At 36.9% G+C, this 27217-nt stretch overlaps 1 protein-coding gene across 1 annotated transcript in view; it reads left to right on the top strand.

The window, feature by feature from the left end:
* ARL8B (ARF like GTPase 8B) overlaps window positions 1-26908 on the top strand; it is a 45127-nt gene extending 18219 nt beyond the window's left edge. The window contains 6 exon segments of the mRNA XM_072941752.1: window positions 16951-17031; window positions 18389-18462; window positions 19049-19142; window positions 21924-21991; window positions 22234-22304; window positions 26677-26908. Coding sequence (XP_072797853.1) covers window positions 16951-17031; window positions 18389-18462; window positions 19049-19142; window positions 21924-21991; window positions 22234-22304; window positions 26677-26726 — 438 coding nt within the window. The 3' untranslated portion in view covers window positions 26727-26908.
* The last annotated feature ends 309 nt before the right edge of the window (window positions 26909-27217 follow it).

Genomic DNA, 27217 nt, shown 5'->3' on the forward strand with positions numbered 1-27217 from the left:
AATTCTAGGTTGAGAGTCGTTTCTTCCCCCTAGTACTTTTGAATAGGCATTTATTATTTGTGATGAGAAATTCATAATCATTTAAATTGTTATTCTCATATATAATTTCTCTCTGGCCACTTCCAAGTGTTTTTTTGTTTTGTTTTGTTTTGTTTGTATTTTTGTTTTTGTCTTTGGTTTCACCAGTTCAGTTATGATGTATCTGGGTGTGGATTTCTTTGCATTTATCCTGCTTTGGGTTTGTCTATTACCAAATTTTGAACATTTTCAGCCATTCTGTCTCTCTTTTTTCTTTATTGTGGTATAATTGACATCCAACGTGATGCTTCAAGTGTGCAACATGATTGAATATTCATATTTGTTGCAAAATGATTACCACAGTAAGTGTAGTTAACCTTAACATAGTTACAAAGAGTTTTCTTCTTGTGATGAGAACTTTGAAGATTTACTCTTTTAGCAACTTTCAAATACGGTATTTTAATACAATGTTATTAACTTTTGTCTCAATGCTATACATTATATACTGTGACTTACATATTTCATAACTGGAAGTTTATACCTTTTGACCCTTTACCCCGATTACCCCTATTTCCCATCTCTGGCAACCACCTGTCTTGTTTTCTGTATGTAGAAGCTTATTTTGTTGTTTTGTTTTTAGATTCCACATCAAAGTGATATCATTTGGCATTTGTCTTTGTCTGACTTTTTAAACTTAGCTTAATACCTTTGAGGTCCATCTGTGTTTCCAAATGGCAAGGTCTCATTCTTTTTTAAGGCTGAATAATGTTCCATTGTGTGTGTGTGCACATGCTTTGGTTTGTGTGTGTGTACATCTATCTCTTTGTCCCTCACATTTTAAAAATCTGCTCATTCATCACTGGACACTTAGGTTGTTTCCGTATCTTGGCTGTTGTAAATAATGCTGCACTGAATGTGGGGATACATATGTCTTCTCGAGTTAGAGTTTTCATTTGCTTTGGATAAATACCCAGAGTGGAATTGCTGGACCATATGGTAGTTCTGTTTTTAATTTTTTGAGAAGCCTCCACACTGGCCTATAGTGCCAATTTACATTCCTACCAAAAGTGCAGAAGAGTTTTCTTTTCTCCACATCCTTACCAACACTTGTTATTTGTTGTCTTTTTAATAATTACCATTCTTTCAGGTGTGAGGTGATATCTTATTGTGGTTTTGAATTGCATTTCCTTGATGATTAGTGATGTTGGGCACTTTTTCAAGTACCCATTGGCCATCTGTATGTCTTCTTTGGGAAAATGTCTGTTCACGTCTTTTGCTCATTTTTTAACCAACTGCTTGTTTTGCTAGCAGTTGAGTTGTATAAGTTCTTATATATTTTGGATATCAGTCCCTTATCAGATACATGATTTGCAAATGTTTTCTCATATTCGGTAAGTTGCCTTTTTATTATGTTGATGGTTTCCTTTGCTGTAGAGAAGCTTTTTAGTTTGATGTGGTTCCACTTGTTTATTTTTGCTCTTATTGCTTTTACTTTTGGTGTTGGATTCAAACATCATTGCCAAGACTTAGTCAAAGAACTTACTGCCTATGTCTTCTTCTAGGAGTTTTATGGTTTCAGGTCTTATCAAGTTCTTAATCCACTTTGAGTTACTTTTTTTTTTCCTGTGGTGTAAGATAGTGGTCTAGTTTTCCCATGGCCATTTACTGGAGTGACTGTCCTTTCTTTACTGTATATTCTTGGCTCATTTGTCGTAAATTAATTGACATATGCGTGTGGATTTATTTCTGAGTTCTGTATTCTGTTCCATTCATCTGTGTGGCTATTTATGCTAATACCATACTGTTTTTATTACTAAGCTTTGTGATAGAGTTTAAAATCAGGGAGTGTGATGCCTCCAGCTTTGTTCTTTTTTCTCAGGATTGCTTTGACTATTTGAGGTCTTTCATGGTCCCATTCTTTTTCTTTTACTCTAGAATTTCAATGATGTAAATATTGGACCTTTTTGTATTGTCCTATAGATCCTTGAGGATCTGTTAAGTTTTTTCCCCCAGTCTTTTTTTCTCTTTTGTTCATCCTGGAATAATTTCTCTTGATCTGTCTTCAAGTTGGTTGAATTTTTTCCTGTCATCTCCATTCTTCTATTGAGCCCATCTGTTGAGGTGTTTTGTTTTTGTTTTTTTAATTTTGGTTATTGTATTTTTCAGTTTAATATTTCCATTTGGTTCTGTTTTGTGGCTGTTATATACCTGCTGAAGCTTTCTATTACATTCATTTCAAGAGTGTTTGCCCTACCTGGAGTATGGTTATGGTAACTAGTCTTCGTCTGCTATTTCCAATTATTTGGGTCATCTTGATGTTGGCATCTATTCAGTGTTTTTTTCTTTGCTAATTGAAATTGTCTTGACTCTTCATTTATTGTTATTTTGGATACTTTGAATATTATGAGATTCTGAGTTTTGTTTAAATTCTTTGGAGAATGTTGATTTGTTGTTTTGTTTTAGCAGGCAATTGACCCAATTAGGTTCAGGCCACAAGCTCCAACCTGCTTTCTTCTGTGGGCTTTGGTTCTAATATCAGTCCAGGTTGCAGTAGTACTATTTGGATCATTTCTACCTATATACTGCCTAGGGGGTTAACTAGAAACCTGGCTAGTGGTCTGCATCATAGTTTAGTTCTCAAGGCCTTTGATAGGTTATTTCAGGTCAGATCCACATATCACAGTTTGGGGATAAGCCCAGGAGTTCATATACAACTTTATGGGGTCTATTTCCCTAGTCCATTCCTTTATGAATTTCCCCAATACTGTCTGACTCACAGGGCTTTCCCCCTCCCACTTTCCTGATCCTCTGGTTAGAAAGCTGGGGCTTCAGTCTCCCTGCTTTGCTATGCCCTTCCCTCAACCGTATCTGTCTCAGGGACCAAGTGGTAGGGGAGAGAATAAAGTCCCCCCTACAAATCAACAGGGATTTCTCAGTTGCCCCCACCATCTTCCCTGCCCACACACACACACACACACACACACACACACACACACACAGTCCTCAGACCAAAAAGAGAAGGCTCCTCTTTGAGCTTTTTCTGTTTATGCTTGGTATCCATTTCCGGCAGTTGACCTGCCTTTGATCCAGGGGAGATTGAAAGGGAAGGAAAAAACAACTAGGAAATAGTATCAGGTTGCCTGTACTTTGAGTTCTGATTTTCTTCTCTAATTTATCAGCTACCACTTACTTTCAGAGTCCTCAATTTGCTGCATGCTGTTCTGTCCAGTTTTTAGTTACATTCATTGAAGCGGCAGAGTGGAGTGTGCTAACCTAGTCTTAACCAGAACCCTGTGAACTACTTTTTAACATCTCATTTCATGGATAATGTTGGTAGCAAATATACAATGCTTTCCCTGTGCCTGAAGCAGGCATTGTTCTAAATGCTGTATGTGTTTTAATTTATTTAATTTTTTAAACAACTCTATAAGGTAGACACTTATTATCTTCATTTTTCATTTGGGAAAAACGAGGCATTGCAGAGTTAAGGAACATGCAAGAAGGACATATAGCTAGGCAAGTGGTAAGACCAGAGTAATAACCTAGTGTGACTGTCTGCAGAGTCCCAGTCATAACCACTAGACTAACATTAACATCCATCACCTGAGAAAGTGAGCTGGGCTTATAGTAACTCCACATCCACTGGGATTCTTGTTTAAAGAATGATTCTTGTCAGATGATTATTTATCAGCTATGTGATTTTACTGTTTTATGACGGGCCTTATTAATTACATTCAAAATTTTGTTGTTTTTCTGATTCTGGCTTAATAGATCTTCAGTAGAGCAGTACAGACTAGGCTTTCTTATTTTGTTTTAAAGAGTACAAAATTCATTTTACCATTCGTAGATAACAAATTTGTTATATTTCCATCACAGTATTTTTCCTAAGACTAAAGGATCTACGTTACATATATATATATATATATATATATATATATATATATATATATATATATATATATATATATATATACACACCTCATTGGTTTGTAGCATTTGGTTGGTTCTAGGAATTCCCCTTTTTAAGTTTAGTAGTAGAAACCTATTTCAGGATTTAAAGGAAGGAAACTTTTTCTTTTTATAATTTTTTTTGAACAAGCTGTACATGCATACCCAGAAGGGCAAACAGTGAAAAATAAGTCTCTTTCTCATTTTAGTTTCCTGAATACCCAGTTCTTCCCAGAAAGAGGGAAAGAAACTTTTAAATATAGAAAATACTTGTTTTCTTCTTCCAGTTTTATTTATAGATATAGCTGACATACAGCACAGTATGTTTAAGGTATACAGTATAATGATTTGACTTACATACATCATGAAGTGATCACAGTAAGTATGGTGACATCCATCATCTCATACAAAATAAAAGGGGAAAAATTCTTCCCTTAGTACTCTTATGATTTACTGTCCTAATTGCTTTCATATCTAACATACAGCAGTGTTAACTGCATTAATCACTTTGTATATTACATTCCTAGTACTTTTATAACTGGAAGTTTGTACCTTTTGACCACCTTCATCTAATTCTTCTTCCCCTGCCCCTCACCTCTGGTAACCACAAATCTGATCTCTTTTTCTGAGGTTGTTTTTGAAGTATAATTGACCTACAACACACTGTGGTAGTCCCTGGTGCATGATATAGTGATTTGATGTTTCAGTACATTACAAAATGATCACTGTAATAAGTTTAGTTACCATCTGTCACCATACTTAAATGTTATGTTATTATTGACTGTGTACCATACTCTATTCATTTCATCCCTAAGACTCATTATTTATTAACTTGAAGTTTGTATCTTTTATTTTCCCTCACCTATTTCACTCATCCCCTCCACTCCCTGCCCCTCTAGTAACCACCTGTTTGTTCTCTGTATCTGTGGCTGTTTCTATTTTGCTATGTTTGTTCATTTATTTTGTTTTATAGATCCACATATAAGTGAAATTATACTGTATTGTTCTCTGATTTATTTCACTTAGCATAACACTCCAGGTTCATCGATGTTGTTGCAAATGGCAAGATTTCATTCTTTTTTATGACTCATATTCCACTGTTTATATGTGTATATGTATGCTGTCCCCCCACCCTCCACTCCACACACACCCCCTAGATCTTCATCCATTCATATATTGATGGGCAATTAGGTTGCCTCCTTATATTAGCTATTGTGAATAGTGCTACAATGAACATGGGGTGCCTATATCTTTTCGAATTAGTGTCTTTGTTTTCTTTGGAAAAATACCCAGAAGTGAAGTTACTGGATCATATGGTAGTTGAAGTTTTAATTTTTTTAGGAACCTCCTCACTGTTCCATAGTGGTTGTACCAATTTACATTCCCACAAGTAGTGCACAATGAGGGTTCCATTTTCTCCACATCCTTGCTAACCCTTGTTGTTTGATGCTTTTTTTGACAACAGCAACTGTGACAGGTGTGAAGTGATAACTCATTGTGGTTTTGATTTGTGTTTCCCTGATGATTAGTAACGTTGACCATCTTTTCATGTGTCTGTTGGCCACCTCTGTGTCTTTGGAAAAATGTCTATTCAGGTCCTCTGCCTACTTTTTAATTGAGTTGCTTAATTCTTTTTGATGTTGCCATTGTATGAGTTCTTTTTGTATTTTGGATATTAAGCCTTTACCAGATACTGTTTGCAAATATCTTCTCCCATTTAGTAGGCAGCCTGTTTGTTTTGTTGATAGTTTCTTTTGCTGTGCAAAAGCTTTTTAGTTTGATGTAGTTGCATTTGTTTAGTTTTGCTTTTGTTTCCTTTGCCTGAGGAGACATATTTTTAAAAAATACTGCTAAGACTGATGTCAGAGCATGTACTGCCTATGTTTCCTTCTAGGTGTTTTATGATTTTAGGTCTCATGTTTAATGTAGCTAGATGTCCAGTTTTCCCAACACCATTTATTGAATAGGCTGGCTTTTTCCCATTGCATCTTCTTGCCTCCTTTGTCAGAGATTAATTGACCATGTAAGTGTGAAACCCAGCAAAGGGCACATATGCCTCTGGCACAGAAAGCCAAACTCTGACAGTGGGAGTTTGCAGCAGAGTAAGGAAATACTGCAGGGCACCAAGCAAGAGAGTGGAAGACAGGCATCAGATCCACTCCAGCTTGGTCTTTGAATTAGGTTTTGTTTTGTTTTAAAGGGGAAGAACAAAGAAGCAGGGATTACTCATTGTGTTGTGACATTTCTTAATTGTGGTTGTGGGAGTCTGGTTCATAATTCTGTGGCCAGGTGGTCAATGGCTCAGGGGTCTGTTCGCTCCTCTTGCCCTGAAGAAACAACCTGAGTTTGTATGTTAATGATGGTATCTATAATAGCAAGTTTAGTACATTAGTGATGTTATCGACAGTCGCAATTGTAGTCGTTTGACCCTGGTGGATTAGAGTTCAGTTAGCACAGGATTGAGGTCAGAGGGGACAAAAAAAGGAATAAAGTTTTGGATAGAGAAACTGATTTTAGTCTTGGTAAGGGAACTTAGTTTTAGGGAGACTTGGTTTCAAGTGTGGGTTCATTTTGGGGTGCTCTCTTCTGTTTATTGGTCTATGTGTCTATTTTTGTGCCGGCACCATACTGCTTTGATTATCATAGCCTTGTAGAATAGCTTGAAACCAGGGCAGGTGGTACCTCCAGCTTTGTTCTTCAAGATTATTTTGGCTACTCAAGGTCTTTTGGGTTTTCATATAAATTTTAGAATTGTTTGTTCTAGTTCTGTGAAAAATGCCATTAGTATTTTGATAGAGATTGCGTTGAATCTTTAGATTACCTTAAGTAGTATGGTTATTTTAACAATATTTATTTTTCCAGTTCATGAGCATGGTATATCATTTCATTTGTTTGTGTCAACTTCCACTTCTTTAATCAATGTCTTAAATTTTCTGAATACATGTCTTTTACCTCCTTAGGTAGATTTTTTTCTTAGGTGTTTTGTTCTTTTTGATACCATTGTAAAGGGGATTTTTTTTCTTGCTTTCTCTTTCTGGTAGTTCATTATTAGTGTATACAAACAGCAGATTCTGTATATTAACTGTATCCTGCAACTTTACTGAATTCATTAATAAGTTTTTTTGGTCATATGTTTTAGGATTTTTTATGTATACTATTATGTCATCTGCAAACAGTGACCATAAAGATTTATAGTAGACTTTTGATGTTCATGGGAAATACATCCAGGCATATTAATGACTTGACAAGTAAGCAAATGCTGTGTTTGCTGAAGCTCTCCAGCACTGATTTCTTTTGGGGTCCTTTTTTACATTGTTATTACATCATCAGAATTCCTGGTTATCTGAGTGAAAATACTGCACTGTGATCTGGTTGCCAAGTGGTTGACTAGGGAGGCTCACCAGCGAATAGTTACATGGACAAAACGAGTTGAATTTTCTTCAGCAGTTCTCTGAATATAAATTTAGTAAAGCCATTACTAAAGTGCTGTTAGTGAAAGGTATAGTGAACACAGGAAACAGTCATTAGAGACCTTTTGAAGTGCATTTTCTTCAGGAGTTAAGGTTAGCAGGAATGAGAGTTTGCAGGCTTCTAATTGAAATTGTGGGTTTGGGAATATTTAATCCTCAGGAGTTGTTTGTAAAGGAGATTGCTGCAGAGTAGCTCTGCTGGTATTAGCAGGCATTAGGGATTAATTGTTTGAAATGACTTGAATTAGAATGACAGTCATTTAATTAGTAGTTAGAGTTCCCTATGTCATTAATGCTTTATAAAAAGTTCTTATCTAGAGAAGTTTTATCTGTTATGTTTTTGTAACTTAATGTCAAAGAAAACCCCAGGCCTTTCACCTAATTTTAAAAGTTGCTACCTAAAAACAACTATTTTAAAGTCCATATTGCTACTGTTTGGGGTGTATTAAAAAACCTACCCCAGTAGTTAACTTGAAAAATAAACTACCCACCCTGAGCCCCTCCCAAGGCAAAACTGTTTGCTTGCAAAATTACTAACTTTAACGTCAAAAAAGAACAAAACAAATGAACAAAAAATCCTGGCAATTTCAGCGCTAAAAACTAGAGCCTTGCCTTACTGGACCCTTAAAAGTTCAGGACTGGTCCTTAGTCCACAAGTAGTCTATCAAGAGTGCCTCTGATGGCAAAGAGGTAATTTTTGAGTGGCTTGTGAAGACCAGTGCAGCAGTTAAGAGTTAAATATTACATCTTAAGGGTTGGAGTGGGTCTGGAGGCTTAAATGTCACTACTTCAGAGAGACCTTCTTTGGATACCCAGTCACCCTGTATTATGTCCTCTGTAGCATGTTATTTGTTGTGAGGTATTTTTATATTTGTTTCCTAGTTTCTTTTCTTTTCCTTCTCTCTGTTGTTGAATGAGTGAGTAAATAAATGAATGAATAAAGGCAGAGACAAAGTAGCTTTGTAGGTTGATAAGGCTACAGAGGAAAGGATTAATAGGATAGGTGTTTGTGAATCAGTGCAACCCAGATTTATTATTGGTTGATGATTGGATCATCGATAAAGCAGGCTTTTATAATTGGCCTGCCTACGTTAAACCATCTAGGCCAGAATTCATAAATGCCTAGCAGGAGAGCTACAACCACTGCTTCCTCATCTGTGTGGACAACACAGATGAAAGAGCACGTCACTCACTGTGCCCAGGTGGATGCAGTTGCCAGTCAATTTGCGTGGGTAGACCAGATGAAAAACATTGGTATCTAGACCGCTGTCTACACAGGAGGCCTGTCCATACAAGGATCTAAGGATGCCTTTATCTTTTTGGCTAGGGTTTTTTGAAAAGTTAGTTTTTTTGCGTCAATGTTATTGCAGATTGTGCTTTTTTTTTTTTTATTTTGAAGGATAATTGTGGGAATTTCTGGTTTTGCAGAATGTTTTTATTACTTGATTTTGCTTTAGAAAAATAATTTTTGAGTTTAGTTTATTTGGAATGATGGCCCATTTTGAGAATTTGGACCATTTGAAAATGAGAGGCCTTCATTGATTATGCCCTTAAGGAACCTGAAGTGAAATTTAAAAATTTTATGCACTATTTAATTCTATACACTAAGAATTGAAGAGATTCCCTCCCTCTCACAACAAACAGAAAACACAAACCCACCCACTGGGGATTTTGAGAGATGTTATTCTTTGGTTACTAAGATTTAACTCTCAATTCAGTCTTTTAACATTTTAACTTTTAAACTGACATCCTGTGGGAAAGAATTATGTCTGTAATTGGGAGTAACTTTGGATTTGCACGTATTATTGTCTTTTGGGAAATTAGTTAAAGGAAAGATTGTCCAGAATGTTCTAAAATTGAAAGAAAATGAACATTATATGATCCTTGAAATACTGCTGTCATGAATAATTGTATCTTTTCTAACCCCTTCAAAAGAGAGGTTGCAAGGGAGATGGTCTTAGCTACTGTGTATGTCTTCACAGTGGTAATGATTGTATGAAATGCTTAGAAAGAAAAGAGGAATATATGTTAAAATGGGATAGTTTTCCCCAAAACTAAGAGGAACTGTGATCGGAAGAGCACACTGTTTAACTCATTTCCTAGCTTATACAGAAATACTAAAATATTGGAATAGATTTAAAAATGCCAGTTTCAAAGCCAAGAGGCTTTTCCCTTATACTGAAACTATAAAACATGGATTTTTCTATTAGGAGACATTTGTAAGTTAGTGTCCTTTTTGAATATTAAAGGACAAAACAAGATTAGCAATGACTTGTTCCTGAACTATTGTCATAATGCTTTATGATCGAATTTTTCATGAATTTCATAATTATTATAGTAGGTAATTTATCTTTTAATTCTAGCTGTGTCTCAGACATATACAAGAAGATGATATTTGATTATCCCCATTTTAAAAATGTTTTATTTGGAAACAGTTTCAAATTTACAGAAGACTTGCAGGAATAAAAGCATTGCAAAACACACACACACACACACACACACACACACACACACACACACACACACACCCCTTTATCAGAGTCGAACTTTTACTTCATTTGCTTTCTTTCTTGTACCCTATGTGTCTCCTTATATAAGTAAGATGTGTGCACCATGGCCCTTGGAATTTTAAGCTTAGAGATATTCTCTTACATAACTAATTTAGTTACCAACTTTATTATATTAAAAAATGATACATCACAGATTTTGTCTATTCCTAGCTTGTCAGTTGACCCAGAAATGTTGTTTATAGCATTTTTGCCTCCAGTACAGGATCCAGTCTAGGGTCAGACACTGCATTCAGTTGTCATGTCTCTTTAGACCCATCAGAAACATTTTTACAGCCTTTATCTTTTGTAATGTTGATTTTTGACCTCCCCCCCCCTTAATAGAATGTTCCTCTGTTTTGGGTTTGTGTGATGTTTCTTCATGATATATTTAGTTTGTGCATTCTCAGCTGAAATGCTACGTAGGGGATACTGTGTCCTTGTGGTGACACTTCTGCAGGCACATGATGTCTCTCTGAGCCTCAGTGTGACGTTAGTTTTGATCACTCAGTCAAGGAGTTGTCTGATTTCTCCATTGTATAATTACTAGTTTTTCCTCCTGCAGCTGAGTGGTGCAAGGTGAGTGGTTTGTAGGGGTACACTTTAAGACCGTTGAAATATCCTACTCCTCATCAAAATTTCCCCCTTGATCTACCTTTCATTTCAAATCACTTCAGCAAAAAATAGGTTGCCTTTCTTGTTTTTAAAATACTGCAAATTGAAATATGAGTGATACTGTCAGTAGTGCATCTTATTACTGAAATTTAAGAAGCATAATAATGCTCTACACTAGAAAACTGAATGCTGATAATAACAATTTCACATTTGAATTAAAAGTTCTTGGAAAGAAAAATGACTAACTTGTGTATGTATTGGCCATATCCTCTCCCTTGTCAAATGTGAGAATTTTGGCAGTTAAACAATTAAGTCACAGTCTGTGTGTTGTTTTAAAAGAAGAAGGCCACTCTGCTTGGCATGTGAAAGTAGTTTCTTTGGCTGAGAGGAGAAATTTAGTTTGAGGCTTTTGTTATGCTCCTTATTTCATTCTGTCTTTACAAAGTAGCTTGATAGCTAAAGCCTTGAAAGAAAGATTCTAAGAGAAAAAACCATGAGACATTTGTCAAAGCAGGTATTTTTCCACTTGTCTTTAAAATGTACTGAATTGGGTTGGCCTGCTGCTGTATTGGGACAGATCAAGCAAAGAGAACTTCTTTTCCTATGTTGTTAATAGCTTGATTTCTGCATTTTTCATTTAAAAGAGCAATTGTAAGATCTAATCTAATGCGTTTGGACTCTCTCTACTTTAAAACACTGAAATGTATGAGTATTTCACTGTGTTCTCACTAGGGTCAGGTATGGTTTATAAGCAGCCAGTGCACACACGGTACCTCTCTGGACAAGAACCTGTTTACAAAAGCACAGATCCCTCCCCCATTCTTACTGTCGTAGAGTTTGGTCAGTGAGGTGTCCTTTCACTCATACGGGTCCACTGCCGTATGTTTTCTGCCTTCCTGGTGTTAACTTTTTACCTGGTTTCTTCTCTTTCCTTCCCCTGTCTTATGTGCCTGTGATCTGCAGTAGTAAATTTAGGTAAGCTCTGTGTGCTGGAGTAGCCACTAATAGAACTTTATGAGACAAAGTCTGCTTTTAGCCTTTGGTATACTAATGAGTTTTGGGAAAAAAGAGCCACATTTTTCCTACTGATGTAGGCGTTCATCTCTTGCTTAACTATATTTTAAGTGAGAAGTCTGTGAATAAAACATGAAACCAAAATGTTAGAACTAGAAGTGACTTTGGAGATACTCTTCCAATTCCCTTTTCTTCTAGAGAAGATAGCTTCATCCCAAAGGTAGAATGACTTGCACGTGGTTATTAGTAAGTAATGTAACTGGTAATAAGACTCCTGGACCTCAACAATAGTCTTCTTTTTACCTTCTCGTTTTGCTTCAGATTTATTTTGCGCCAACCAAACAAATTCCAAAGATACCGCCTTGTGACTTTGGGTGTGCATTGATAGCTGCAGTTCCATCCACTGTCACAAAATCACCACGAATGCCAATGATCATGAATTTGTTACTAAGTGAAGATCAGTTTATGTTTTATATGCTTTTTAAGATGATGGATATGAAAACATATTTTTATCTCTCTATACAGATCTTAAAAATAATGTGACTTTGGGCAAATAACTTAACCTGTCTTTGTCTTGGTTTTCTCATCTGAGAAATGAGGATAATGCTGCTTACTTCATAGGGTTGTTATAAGAATTAAGGAAGTTAATACTGATTAATATTTACTAAGTGCTTAGAACAGTGCTTCATGTTATTTGTTAAATTTGTTAAATTTGTTAAAATAAATAGCATGATACACAATTGAGTAGTATTTTTAAACCATCTACTTGTTTCCTAAATTGCTGCTCTCAGTTTAGAGGCATTTCGACAGCATAGAAATAAATTCTGTTATTTAGAGCACACAACTGCCAACTGAGTGGTTTAGTCATTCAACACAAGCTTTGAAAAGTGATGATTCAGATTTGACACTAAGAAAGAAGTAGAAAATGCTTCCAAGTCTATAAAGTAGATATACCACACAATCCATTCATCAGAGCTAACAAATGTTCATTGAACATTATGCTGTATTCAAGACTTTTTAGGATTAAAAACCTGAGGATTTGATTACCTAATTTTCAGCCATTGCAGATTAGCAGTGGCAGCTGAATTAGGGAAAGGATTATTCACATCTGCTAGCAGTGAGAAGTACTGGTGAAGAGAAAGATGAGCATCTAAGAGAGTTCAGGGGCAGCTGAGTATACTGCCCCCTCCCTTCATTTTATCATGTGGTAGTGCTATAACTGATGATCATCATCTTAAAGTTTTACTGCCAGAAGGGCCCTTAAAGGTTATCTAATTTTACAAATGATAAAAAAAAACCTGGAACACTACGAACACCTTAAAATCATATCCCATAGATTGTGAGGAGTTAGCCGAGTATGTATTGCATTTTAGAAAGCTTTCTGTGCAAGCTGTATTAAACATTTTGGTACCTAAAAGCTTTAGTCACAATTTCTGGCTGCTTCGTTAGATATAGCACCTTTTCCTAGTGATACCAAGCAAATGAGGCATTATCTCATACAGACCTCTCCTCAGATATTAATTAAAGCCTATATTACAATGCACAGTGGCAATCTTTAAGAAAAATATAATCAAGCACTGTTGAGCTATGTGACCTTGCTTAGGACTTTATACCTTGTCCTATAAAAGGGCAGTGATAATTGCCTCCCTTTATGTCATTCTAGGTTTTTAAATTGTAAATAAATTGAAATACACAAAACATAAAATTTGCCATCTTAACTTTTTAAATGTGCAGTTCAGTAGTATTAAGTATATTCACATTATTGTGTAACCATCACCACTAACCATCTATAAAACTTCGTAAGCTGGAATTCCATACTCACTAAGCAATAATGCCCTGTTTCCTCCTCTCTCCCTAGCCTGTGGTGACACCGTTTTACTTCCTTTCTTTATGAATGTAACAACTGTAGGTTCCTTATATAAGTTGAATCATGGAGTATTTATCTTTTTGTGTGTGTTTGCGTGTGACTGGCTTATTTCACTTAGCATAATGTCCTCCAGGTTCATCCACATTGTAGCATAAATAAGGTCTTTAAGGCTGAATAATATTATATTGTAGGGATAGACCACACTTTATCTATCTGTTCATCTGCCGATAGACACTTGGGTTGCTTCCACCTTTTGGCTCTCATGAATAGTACTGCTATGGGCATGGATGTGCAAGTGTCTCTTCAACTTCCTACTTTCAGTTCTTTTGAGTATCTACCCAGAACTGGCATTGCTGGAACATGTGGTAATTCTGTTTCAAAATTTTTGAGGAACTGCCGTACGGTTTTTCTGTAGCAATAGTACAATTTTACATTCCCACCAGCAGCGCACCAAGTTTCCAGTTTCTTCAGATCCTCACAAACACTCTTTGGTTTTTGGGTTTTTGTTTGTTTGTTGTTAGTAGCCATCCTTATGGATGTGAGGGGGTATCTCTTACGGTTTTTGATTTGCATTTCCCTAATGATTAGTGATGTTGAGTATCTTTTCATGTGCTTATTAGCTATTTCTTTGCTAAGGAGATATTCTTCCCCTTTAGAGAGAAGTTTATTCACGTCCTTTGCCCATTTTATTTTTCATTTTGCTATGACTTTTAAGAGCCGTTTTAGGTTCACAGCATAATTGAGGGTAAGGTACTGAGATTTCCCATATACCTTCTATTCCTGCACTCTCAGCCTCACCCGTTAGCAACATCCCACACCAGAGTGCTACATTAGCTACAACTGATACCCTTACACTGACACATCATAATTACCCTAAGTCTGGTGGTTTATATTATGGTTCACTCTTTGTGTTGTGCATTCTCTGGGTTTGGACAAATGTATAATGACATGCATGCATCATTATGGTATCATGCAGAGTACTTTTACTGCCTAAAAATCCTCTATGCTCTGCTTATTCATCCCTCTCCACCTTTCCAACTTCTGACAACCACTGATCTTCTTACTGTTTTCATAGTTTTGACCTTTTCATAATGTCGTATTGTTGGAATGATACAGTATGTAGTCTTTCCAGATTGGGTCTTTCACTTAAATATGCATTTAAAGTTCCTGCATGTCTTTTTGTAGTTGGTAGCTCATTTCTTTTTAGTGCTGAATAATATTATATTGTACTACAGGTCTATCCGTTCACTTACTGAAGAGCATCTTGGTTGCTTTGAAGTTTTAGCAATTATAAATAAAGATGCTATTAGCATTTAATGTGTGAGTTTTTGTGTGGACTTAAGTTTTCAAGTCTTTTGGGTAAAAACCAAGGAATATGATTTCTGGATTGTATGATAAGAACATGTTTGGGTTTGTAGGAAAGTGCCAAACTGTCTTCCACAGCGGCATTTTGCATTCACACCAGCAATGAGCGAGAGTTCCTCTTGCTCCATATCCTCACCAGCATTTGGTGTCATCAGAATATACCAGATTTGGGCCACTCTAATTGGTGTGCAGTGATATCTCACTGTTTTAATTTGCATTTCCCCGATGACATATGATGTGGAACACCTTTTCAAATGCTTGTTTACCATTCGTGTATCTTCTTTGGAGAGGTATCTGTTAAGTTCTTTGACTCATGTTTTAATTGGATTGTTTGTTTTCATATTTTTGAGTTTTAACAGTTCTTTGTGTATTTTGGATAACAGTCCTTTATTCAGTGTGTCTTGTACAAATATTTTCTCCTGCTTTGTGGCTTGTCTTTTAACTCTCTTGACATTGTCTTTTGCAGAGCTGAAGTTTTTAATGAAATTATTTTATTATTTCTGTCATTCTTGCCTTTGGTGTTACCTTTGCCCATTTTTTAACCAGGTTATATGTATATATTTTTTGTTGTATCATGACTAGTTTTGATATGTGTAGTTTTGGTATCATGATTTGATTTTCATGTATAAATCATACATGTGAAATTCTGAGAATTATAATGTCTGATATATATAAATAATGATTATGGTTGTGTTACCATTTTTCTGAGGTCAGCCCAATCTGCACTGAACAGGAGGGGAAAAGTAGAACACTTCTGGAGTTATGTAGAGGAAATTAACTTGTAAAGTTTGAATTCATTGTACTCTGGACTTGTAGACAATTTTGGAATTCTTGTATGGCTAGCTCAACAGCTGACCAATATTAGGGCCTTGAAAACAGTCCTGTTTAATCAATCTCTTGTTGAAACATTTTATAATTCTGGGCTGTTTACCTAATAAGTAAGAGGTCAGCTGAGAAATTAGTATTTGTCCAATAAAATGTATAAGTATATAAACATATAAAATCAGCATTAATTGTGACTCAAATACACCTATATTTCACAGTTGCAGTCAAAATAAAGAATATGACAAGATAGGTGGAAGACCCGTTAGGAGAGAATTATGATACTTCACTGAAGGATTTGGATGTTTGAATAGCTGGATCTTGTGCCTGGATGGAGAGACTTGGTAAAATACCAAGAGTTGATAAAGGACAGTCAGTATTTTAACAGAATTACTAATTTCTAGAGTTTATTTCAAATGTGAGAGATGAATCTCATTTCAAAACATTCCAAATTCTTGATCTGCTGTAAATAATAATACATAGGATAAGGTACAGTAATTCATGTAGGCTAACTAGAAATAAACAGGATAGTGGAGAAGAATGAAGGACTCAGATGTAAAACTGTCCCTGTGTGGAATTCGGCATATCACTTCTAACTAGTTAGGAAAATGTGGATTTTTAAATGAGGAGTAAGATGATTCTCAATTCTCCAGTTGTAAAAAGGAACTTTCTTGCACTGTATAATCAAATTCCAAATGGATGTACATTTTAAATTTTAAAATACAGATACCATTAGAAGATATTTAATTTTAGTCTTATGACAGGAAGTTCATAAACCAAAAAGAGAACAGAATTCATTACATAAAAGGAAGACCATTTATATGACAAACAATTTTATAAGCCTTGTTAAAAGACTGATTCAGAAAAGCAACAGTGAATTTTAACAGTTACTGGCAAAATAATTTAAATACTAGAAATGAAAAACTTTGAACTTTTACTTCTAATTTACTTCTACTTTGTAAAAATGTATATATAGATGGGGAAATTAATAAATTTTTATATGTGGTTGTACATTATTTCTTAAATTTAAGGAAACATGTAAAAAATTACCTTAGTTTCAAAAAGATGGTTAATGGAAGAATATGTCCGAATGAACAAAATCACACATCTCTTCAAGATTTATGTCTGTCAGGAATGTTTTCCTAAGGCAGATTGTTATCATCACTAAAAAGTTAGTTGTTTGCTAAGATGAATACAGCAGCGATGTTGATATCAAAGGTTATGCAGTGTTATATGTTTTAATAAAAATCAACTAGTCTAACTTCAGATGTTTTCCTTCATTCAGTCAGGTCAGTTCAGTGAAGATATGATACCCACAGTGGGCTTCAACATGAGGAAAGTAACTAAAGGTAACGTCACAATAAAGGTACGTCAGCTTCTTGCCATACTCAATTTAAACTTTTAGCATATACAGCTAGGAATTTTTCTGTTTGTTTCTTTGCTTTTTACATGAGTATGTGCGGTTCTTAACTAATGGATGGGCATGTTCCAAAAGAATGTAAATCAATTGTTCTTCTTTCTTTCTTTCTCTAGTAGATCAAAATATGTAAGTGTTGAAATGTTGTTAAGTGCCCATAGAAAACAGATGGGTTGGCAGAAGTAATATTTGGGATTTAAGTATTCCTAGAAAATAAAAATCTCATCTTCAGAGTATTTGGAATGTGATACTACATTATTTCACAAATAATATTTTGTATTGAAAGATAATAGTTTATTATTTATAATATTGATAATTTAGTATTATGTTTGTGGTAGAAAATATGGTAACCCAGTTTTCCCTTTCATTACTACTAAGCCCTGAAATTAAGGCTATAAAATAGGAAAAAGTTAACTAGTTTAACATACTTTTGTTTTTAGAATAAGTTTGATAGGTTTGAATCAGGGTCTGTTTATTAGGGGTCTTATTTTATTTTATTTTAATTCATTTTATCTTTTGTTCAGTAGTCGATGGGAATTTACTTCTGTAGCCTGAAACTTTATGGCCATTTCACCCAATTCTAGTGGCTCACTGGAGCTGTGTACTGAATTCTGTCTGTAGCTTTGTCTAATGAAGCTTCAGATTTTTCATGTGTGTCTCTTCGTATATGTTTCCCAGGTCTCTAGCAAAATTGGACGCCTCTTGGAGATAAATACCATGACTTAAGACTTTTACATAGCTGTACAGAGTATCCATAATAATGAAATCATTGTGGGTAGTGGCTTTCATATGAATAAAATAATTTTATATAAGAAAAGCACTTAGGTAGGAATGTTTTCTATGTTATTTACAGAATAATTAAACATGATTAGGCATTAATACATACCCAATCCGATAATTAAACTTTAATAGATTCTGAATGAACAGTTGTTTTCTGTCTTGGGATTCAAATCTGGATGATGCATGATTCTGCAGATTCTTAAAGTATTGTCTTAAAAAATATTTTTTCAACACTGGAAATTTACTGGTTAACAGGCAAAGAAAGTATTGCACAAAAACTAAATCTTCACTCAGGCAGCACTTGTTCAATCTAGTGTAAATACATTAAATATGAACTTCAAGTTTATAAGTGGTCCCAAGAACTTGCAGATTAAGAACTGTTTGAGCTCAAGTTTTCAGGAGCAGTTTGGCTCTAACATTGTGGAAATGAGCACATCTGCCTGATGTCTCCCCTTCTCCTGCTACTTCTTTCTTCAATGTATTATTAGAAATATCTTTATTAAGAACTATGTGTCTTGATTTGAAGATTTGGGACATAGGAGGACAGCCCCGCTTCCGGAGCATGTGGGAACGGTACTGCAGAGGAGTCAACGCCATCGTGTAAGCTGTGCTTCCCCACCGCTCGTCGGTTTAGGTTTCAAGGGAAAAAGTTGTTTTTCATATTTTTTAAAGATCAATTTTTACTTCAGGCGATTACAGTCTTTCTTAGGTATTTTCTTAGTGTAATCACTTTGAAGAATGAGAGTTTTATTTCTGTTTTTTGTTTGTTCATGCAGCTAAGAGCTAAGGGATATGTTTTACTATCATGTGTTAGCCCCCTAAGGACAGTCTGTGTATCTGTACTGATTTATTGAATATCGTTGATTTACAGTTTTGTGTTAGTTTCAGGTGTGCAGCATAGGGATTCAGTATTTTTGCAGACTACATTCCATTATAGGTTATTAGAAGATAATGGGTGTAATTCCCTGTGCTAGACGGTGTATCCTCGTTGCTTATCTCCTTTATACATAGTAGGTTGTAGAACAGGCTATTGAAAAGCATTTTTGGGTGCTGAGCTTTTTTTAATCTAGGGCTTTATTTCGATTAACAGTTTTAACAGTGTAAATTAAGAAAATTTAAAAATCTATTGTGGTCATCAAAGAATATGGAGGAGTCATACTGAGATCCCTTTATTATTTTTTTAAAGTTACATGATAGATGCTGCAGATCGTGAAAAGATAGAAGCCTCTCGAAATGAACTACATAATCTTCTAGATAAACCACAGTTACAAGGAATTCCAGTAAGTATGGCGTGCTGGTTAATTTTTTATTATATGACTATAATACTTACATTATTAAAATTATATAATTATATTAGTTATGTTTGAAATCAGTAAAATATTTCCTATTTTTAAAGCCTAGAAGGCTTGTATTTATTTACTCAGTATCTGCCACATATTGGGCAGTGTGCTATTTATTTATTTCTTAACCAGCTATTAAACTGTATATACTAGGAGCAGTGGTCAGTCCTGGAGAAATAGTCGTGAACAGAGACGAATAGAAACATGCTCCCTGCCGTCGTGGAGCTCTCAGGGTTTAGTAGGAAACTAGGTGGGTGATACGGAATCACTTGAACAGTACAGCTGTGGTAAGCGCTACAAAGGAGAGGCTGGGGCTACTGGATCGTAAGGGGGAGGTGTGATCTACTTCGAGGGAAGAAAGCAGGGTTCCCTGAGGAAGTGCTGCTTGAGCTGAGATATGAGGGACGTGTAGGCATATGAGAGGAGTGACAGTTGGAGGAAAAGAGAGTTGCAGGCAAAGCTGTTTGGTAGGAGGAAGTAGGGCGCGGAGAGGAGGTAGTCTGTGGGGCGCAGGGCAGAGGGGGAGGCTGGGTGGAGGTGGTGAGCCCTGTGGCAGCCGGGACGCTGGAGGAGGCTGGGCTGGGCTGGGCTGGGCTGGGCTGGGCTGGGCTGTGTGGGCAGCCGCTGTGGGGTTTCACGTGGTCAGATTTATTATTTAAATCATTCTGATTTCAGTGTAAGAACGGATTGAAGGGGGATTATAAGGAGGACAGGTTTAGGAAACTGTTGAAGTTGTCCTGGCAAAATAGAATATCATGGATTGGGGTGGTCATAGACAAGACTGAAAAGGAAACAGATTTGAAGGGTATTTAGGAAGACAGTCCACTAGACTTGGTAATGTATTAGAAGGGAAGATGTAAAGAATGATTCCTTGTTCCTGGCTCATAGTCTCATATAGTCAGGTGCCATTTGTTGAGCTAGAGAGTGCTGGAAAAGGACCAGGCTTTATCCTCACAGCACGTTCACGAGTGTCAGGTACTTGAGGTGTGTCATCTCAGTCAACCTTCACAATGTACTGAGGTTGTCATCCCTCCTCCGTAACGGTTGTTACTCACTCAGGATAGCATGGCCGTCAGTCTGTTGCACTAGAACTATCCGTGTCTTTCTGACTTCAAAGCCTACTCTTTTTCTTCTATATTAAAAACTAGTTTTATATACCATAAGGTAAAAAAAATCAATCTTGGTCACCATAAGAGTTCTTGGTTGCAAGCGATAGAAAGCTGATTTAAATAGAAAAGAATTCTTTGAAAGGATATTGGGTAGCTCACAGAGTCTCTGAGAAGGCTGCCAATAACCATGTTCAGAAAATCGGCTGGAACAAGGGAAGCTAAACAGCTGCTAGGACCGTATCCAGACTTACACTGTAGAGTAAGTCTGGTGACCCATGTGATTTCCGAACACCAGACACAGTTGCTCTGATGGGGAGTATGTTCCTTCCTTATCAGAACGGGTTCTCTGTCCCTGCTTTCTAGCAGTACTGGCTCTGCATTGAGTTTTCGTTGATCCTTGGACATTATTTGTCCATTTTCTAGCAGAAAGGAAAGCTGGAAAAGAAATTATCTGCAGAAGCAAGTAGCTTTATTGGGAGGCAGGTTCATAAGGTGGGTGATTTCTAAATGGAGGAAGCGGGCTAAGATACTAGGCAGCCCTAAAACTGACAGCTGATCACAAGTCACCATGATGCATTTTTTAATGCTCAGACAGGTCCAGCTTGAGAACCTGGGGTGACTTAAATAAGAGTGTGGAGAAGGGTGAGAGTTGGGGAAGGAAGGACGGCTGACCAAAGATACTGAGATTTGGCTTTTGGCTTTCTGACTCCCTGTGGTTTAGCATTCCCATGTGAGCTCCCAGTGCCCCTTGCTCTCTGTGCCTCTGTTCTTGGGCTCTTCATCCTTTGTGTGAAATGAGAGTCTAGGGCCTATGAGTAGAATCAGTCACAGTGTCTAGAGTCGGGTGGGGGTGGGGGGTGTATTGTGTGAAAGAAGTAGGTGTGACAAGTGTTTGACCAGATGATGAGGTAGACTTGGTGTGTACTTGGTTGGGATTGGTCAAAGATAGAAGTCCTTAGAAAACATTGACTTAGAGTAAGGATGTTATCAGATGCGTTATATGGACTCACACTTTTTGCTTTTTGTAAGGCAGAAAGGATCTACCTGGGAAAGACAGAGTGGTAATTGGGAAGCCCATCTCTGCTTTCCTCTCTTTTCAGTGCGCATCTAATGATCAGATGACTTTTATTCTGAGTTTATGACTACTCTATTTTTCCTGATCCCCAGACTTATCCATTGTTCTAGATTATTTATACATGATATTTTATAGGATGGATGTAGAATTTTAAAGGCTATTTCAATGTTCACTATTAGATTAATGACTAACAGATAAAAATGGTTGAAAATCATTCCTCTACCCTTGGCTATTCAGATCACATTCACATTTTGGTAAAGATTTATTAGGAAATAGCAGAATGTATACTATAGACTTAGAATATTTTAAATAGAACTTGGCAGCCACATGTTGAATTAAGGACATCCGCCTGGTAGAAGTTAAAGTAAATGCTAATTTGAATGAGTGAATGAATGAGGCCACCAGTCACATAAATATGCTTTAATATTATGGCTTGAGGTAACATCCTTATTTTAATGTCTCCAGATATGAATATGATATGCTTCCGTGACATTTTCTTACATGAAAGTTTATTCTCAATATCTTTTCTTTTTACAGGTACTAGTACTTGGAAACAAGAGAGATCTTCCTAATGCCTTGGATGAGAAACAGCTAATTGAAAAAATGTATGTCTTCAGAATGAATGATGGTTTTTTAAAAAAAATTTAGTTCTTATTGCTACATTATTCAGTAATGATTATGGCCATGTTTTAGGGTAGATAAACTTGACATACTAGACAAGTGAGCCTGTAAAATTTAGTAGTAGTAAATTTCTTTAGTGTAGTAATTAAAAAAAGTAAAATTGAGCAAAGAGTGATAAAATGATAGTTGTTTTAAGCACAGACTTATTTTCTTCTGCTTTTCATAGGAATCTGTCTGCTATTCAGGATAGAGAAATTTGCTGCTATTCAATTTCTTGCAAAGAAAAGGATAATATAGGTAAGAAATGACTGGTGTTTGTGGAAGAAGTGGGTACCATTAGAAGGGATGTCTCATGCTTTTTACTACTTACTATCTCCATTTCTGTTTAAGTGATTTCCCTTATAAGGTACTGTTGCTTTTGCCTCAGGAAAAAGAGTAGACATTATACCTTTTATAACAAATACAACATCCTGAAGCTGCTCTGTGCTATTTAAAGAAGTAAATGCAATACAGACATGAAGTTAATAAGCACTGTGATCGATTTATTGTATTAATTTTTGCAGAGCTAGTATCCAGCTGTGCTTTATAACAGAATGTTTTTGAAATAAGACTTTACAAAAATTGGTCTATAGGCACTGTAAAAAATTTTCATTTATCAAACCAGTGTATTACTGCAATATGTTAGTACTCTCTTGGAAGTATAAGCCAAAAATACCCTTTATCTACTTGATGTCTGTATTAATTTCCTAGGACTGCCGTAAGTCCTACAAAGTGAGTGTCTTAAAATCAGCAGAAATTTCTTCTCTCAAGTTCAGGAGGCTAGAAGTTTGAGATCAGGGTGTCAGCAGGGCCCTGGTCTCTGAAGGCTCTAGGGGAGGACCCTCCCTGCCTGTTCCTAGCTTGTGGCCAGCCGGCCGTGGCCTCCCTGGGTTGTAGATGCTTTGCTCCATTCTCTGCCCCTGGCTTTACATGGCCTTCTCCTCTTGTGCATGTCTGTGTGTCTGTCTTCTCTTGTAAAGACACATGTTACTGGCTTAGGGCCGACCCTAATCCAGTATAACCTCATCTTAAATCTGCAAAGACCTTATTTCTAAATAAATACTGAGGTTCCAGGTGGATGTGAATTTTTAGGGGACACCATTCAATCCAGTACAGTATCCTTGAAGAGTAAGTATGTCTGACTCAACTTTAGTCTCTTAGATAATTTGGTGAAGGATTATTTAGTAAAAGTGGATTGGTGTGAAGAGGGTCAAAAGGTTAAAAAAAAAAAGATAAACAGAAGTGTTTGACAAGGTAAAAGGTTATCCAACATGTTAGCTGCTTGAGTGAAAAGACCCATAACAGTGCAGTAAATTATACTCACTGGTAAAAGATTCCTTCATGACAAAAGCTTCTCAAGCTAAGTCTTGTCTGGCATGCCAGGCTCAGCCAAAGTCTGAAAGGAGAGTTAATGCTGTGCCTTGAAACAGATGGGTAGGAACCTAAGGATTTTCATGGCTCCTTCACTTCTCCCAGTTGGGTGGTCACTGGTGAAAAAAAATCTCTCAGGTCATTATAGAAAAAGAGGCTATCCATCAGTGCTGCTTAGTGGCTGGAGATAGCCTGGGCTTTGGCGTAAGGCAGCCTCAGGCTGGAACACTTGGTCCTGAGTGACTTTCTGACTGGCCTTCGACAAAGAGCTTCAACTCCCTGATCTCCGGTTTTTGCTCATCTATTAAGCGGGGATAATGGCGACAGCCTCAGAGCTCCCTTATGAGAGGGAGTGAGAAATGAACTGCACAGTGTCTGACATGGTGGACATCACACAGGTGTATTCATTTTCTACTACTGCTGTCAGAAGCCTGTCACTGATCTTAGCTAAAATCAAGGACTAAAATTACAGTTGTGCTCCTTCAGGAAGCACTTTTTTTTTTTTTTTTTTTTTTTTTTTTGCTGGGAGGAGGCAGTTGGGTTTACTTACTTATTTTTCTCATTGAGGTCCTGAGGATTGAACCCAGGAGCTCGTGCATGCTGGGCATGTGCTCTGCCACTGAGCTGTGCCCTTGTCCTACAGTCATGCTCCTTCTGGATACTCTAGGGGAGAATCCGTTCCCTTGCCTTTTTCAGCTCCTAGAGACTGCCTGCATTCTTGGCTCATGGCTCCTTCCCTCTCTTCAAATTCTCTCTCTGACCATTCTTTGATAGTCATAGCTTCAATTAAAAAATATTTTGGGATACAATGTAATAAATCAGTAGTGCCCAAACTGTGCGTTTAGAAGGTATTCTGACATTTTTTCTTTAGCCTTCATGCAGCATGGGTCTTCATCATACTTAACTTTTCTCCCAAGTCAGTTCCAGTCTGCATCTCAGCTCCTTCCCCAGTCCCCTCAGACGTGCTCCAGTGAGCTTACAGTAGGCTGATACTGGGCTTTCTTTAAAGACCACCCAGAACAATCTGAGCCCAGTACTTTGCTGATGGACACAAACTTCCTCAATTAAATGGAGAGAATAAGTGACTTGCTACATTGGGAGCATCCAGTCAATCTGAGAACAGACCATTCAACACTTAGGGTTGCTTAGAGTTCATTTTAAATGTTTTTCTTATGTTGCGGGGAACTCTTGTTAAATTTTAAGTGTGTCTCCAAGAGGACATTTACTTATACACCACTGGTTCTCACTGAGGGATTTTTTTCCCCCAGGAGACATTTGACAGTGTCTGGAGACATTTTTGGTTGTCATAATGAGAGTGATGCTGGTGTCTAGTGAGTAGAGACCAGGAGTGTTCTACACATTCCATAGCCTCCACAGCTAAGAATTCTTCAGCCTAAAATGTCAGTAGCAGTGAGGCTGGGGAACCCTGTTCTACACTAGTTATAATTTTTAGTACATTGTACTGTTCTGTAAATCTGTTACTCCTTTCTATTTTCTCTGATATTTTCTAAAATATGGGGGAGGGGGAGTGTTGGAAAGGAGGAAAAAAATCCTTTGTTTTACCACTATGACAAACTAGCCTTGATAGTTTCCTGAAAAAAATCTTGTGAGCTCATTTATAAAGCAGGTGCAGGAGAGCTGGTGAGAACTTCTTTTGCTGTTTGAGGCTGATCTTCATAGTTTGCAGTGGAGCCCCGCGGTCACCAGGCTGTGATTGTAGAGCTCCTGGTTCACTTAATATTATCAAGCCCAGGGAAACGAATCCACCCTTAACTAGACTCAAAATGAGTTTGTAAAGCCTATTTATTTGGAGCAAGAAATACAACTAACAGCCAAGTCATTTAAACTTCTTGGGTGATGAAGTATCAGAATACCCTCCTTAATTTCAGCCTTTATAACGTATTTTAGTACCAAATTTATGAACTTACTAAATTGCTCAAGGATGTATTTCAGTGCACGTGGGTTGTATGTTACACATGAGGTACCTTAGTTTCATTAGTAATTTGTCCTCAGACTACACTTAGAACAGATTGCTTCAGGGAAGATGATCATTGCAAAGATGGCTCATACTATGGCCCTTTTTGTCATGGAAGATGATCTTCATCTGAATATCTTATTTCTTTTTTGCCTTTTAACCTAGTCTTAAGAATTCATCTGTATTTAGGTTGACTTATGTCAAGTGCCCACAAGTTTTTGTTTGTTTTTTTTTAAGTGAATTTCTTAAATATTTAAACTTAGTCATTTCAGTTTCAGATTTACCTTTTCCTCCATTCAGTTCAAATGAGTGTGGCTTTGCTGGTAACTACACACTGCTGCCCTCCTTCTGAAGTGTAAATGACGCTGCTTTAGCAGTCAGGTTAAATCATTGTTTCCACAACTCTGAACAGGACATGTCTGTTCAGATCTCAGCTCTAGGCTATTCTTTACGTAATGTTTGGCTTACAGTTAGCATGTTAGCTGGGGAACTGGGAGACTGAATGGAGAATAGAGTGCCGCTTGTAATAGGCGCTCCCCTGCCCTTTATGTGGATAACACATGAACAAATTCAGGGACAGTTGTTGAGTGTTTTGACTTAGCTGCCTTTCTCCTGTCGGTCTCAGTGTTTTTCTGGGTTAGTCTCGGCCATGGTAGCTTCAGCTGCCCCCTCTCCAATGGTATCTTCCAGTCTCCACCTTGTCCTCAGCTCCGCACAGCTGAAACCACCTGCTGGGTATCTCCTTGTGTTGCCTTCTGCCCTCACACTTGATGTGCTTACTGCTAAATTCTTAGCTTCATACCTTTGTTTATTCTTTTGCTTTTGCTGTTTGTTTTGCCTGAAATTCTGTGGGGCCATCCTCCAGACCCAAATGGTTACTTGTATGTTTTCCATCTCTTACACTAAAAGTTCCTTGAGGGTAGAGACAGTTTCTCCCACCTTTTTGCATTCCTGGAACTGCACATACAATACTTATAGGCCATCAGAAAATTTTTGAATGACTAAAAGAAGGCACAAGCTGTTCTGTCCACAATCTAACTTTTAAATCAGAGACTCTTCAGTCCCTGGTGTTCCCAGATTGACCTCTGGAAGCTCAGATAGTGAAGCACAGTGGTACAGATGCAGTTATCTATTTAAGGAGAGTAGCACAGGGGCAGAAAAGACGAGGACGGGCGGAGCACAGCACGTGCTTTGAAGTAGCTACCTTTTAAACATTGTGTCTGGTATTTAGTTTCTTAACTTTGGAATCTTAACACCTTCACTTTTTTTCCCCTCCATCTTTAGATATCACACTTCAGTGGCTTATTCAACATTCAAAATCCAGAAGAAGCTGAAGCATCTCCTGAAGTCTTCCAGTCCTTCCCGGCTATAATCCTAGAATTACTGTCCGTTCCTCTGAAGTACTTCCCAGAATACGGTCCTTCCTAAACCCCAGAAATTGCCTTTTTCAGAGTTTATTTCTCATGTGCACTGCTGAAGATGTGTATTCCTAATCCTTCATAAAGAATCAACTAGAGTTGTCATGATAAAGTCAGCACACACAAAAAGGCTTCTTATACGTACTTGTCTTAAACAGTGTGTAGAGCTTTTTTTAAAAAACACACTTTTGACCATCTTAACTCAAGAAAATTGCATATTTCTGTTCTGGTCTTTCTGGGCCAGGTTTTTATATTGGTTTTCAGTAAATGTCTATCTATGATATTTCATTATAGATTCCAGTAGCTTAATACTGATACTGACTTGATACAGCATGAAGTTTCTAGTGCTGCACACAGTATTTAGAAAACTTTTAGCTTGACTCATGTGGGATATGAACATAAATATT

Source organism: Vicugna pacos, chromosome 17 (genome assembly GCF_048564905.1).
Source record: "Vicugna pacos chromosome 17, VicPac4, whole genome shotgun sequence".
Lineage (NCBI taxonomy): Eukaryota > Metazoa > Chordata > Mammalia > Artiodactyla > Camelidae > Vicugna > Vicugna pacos.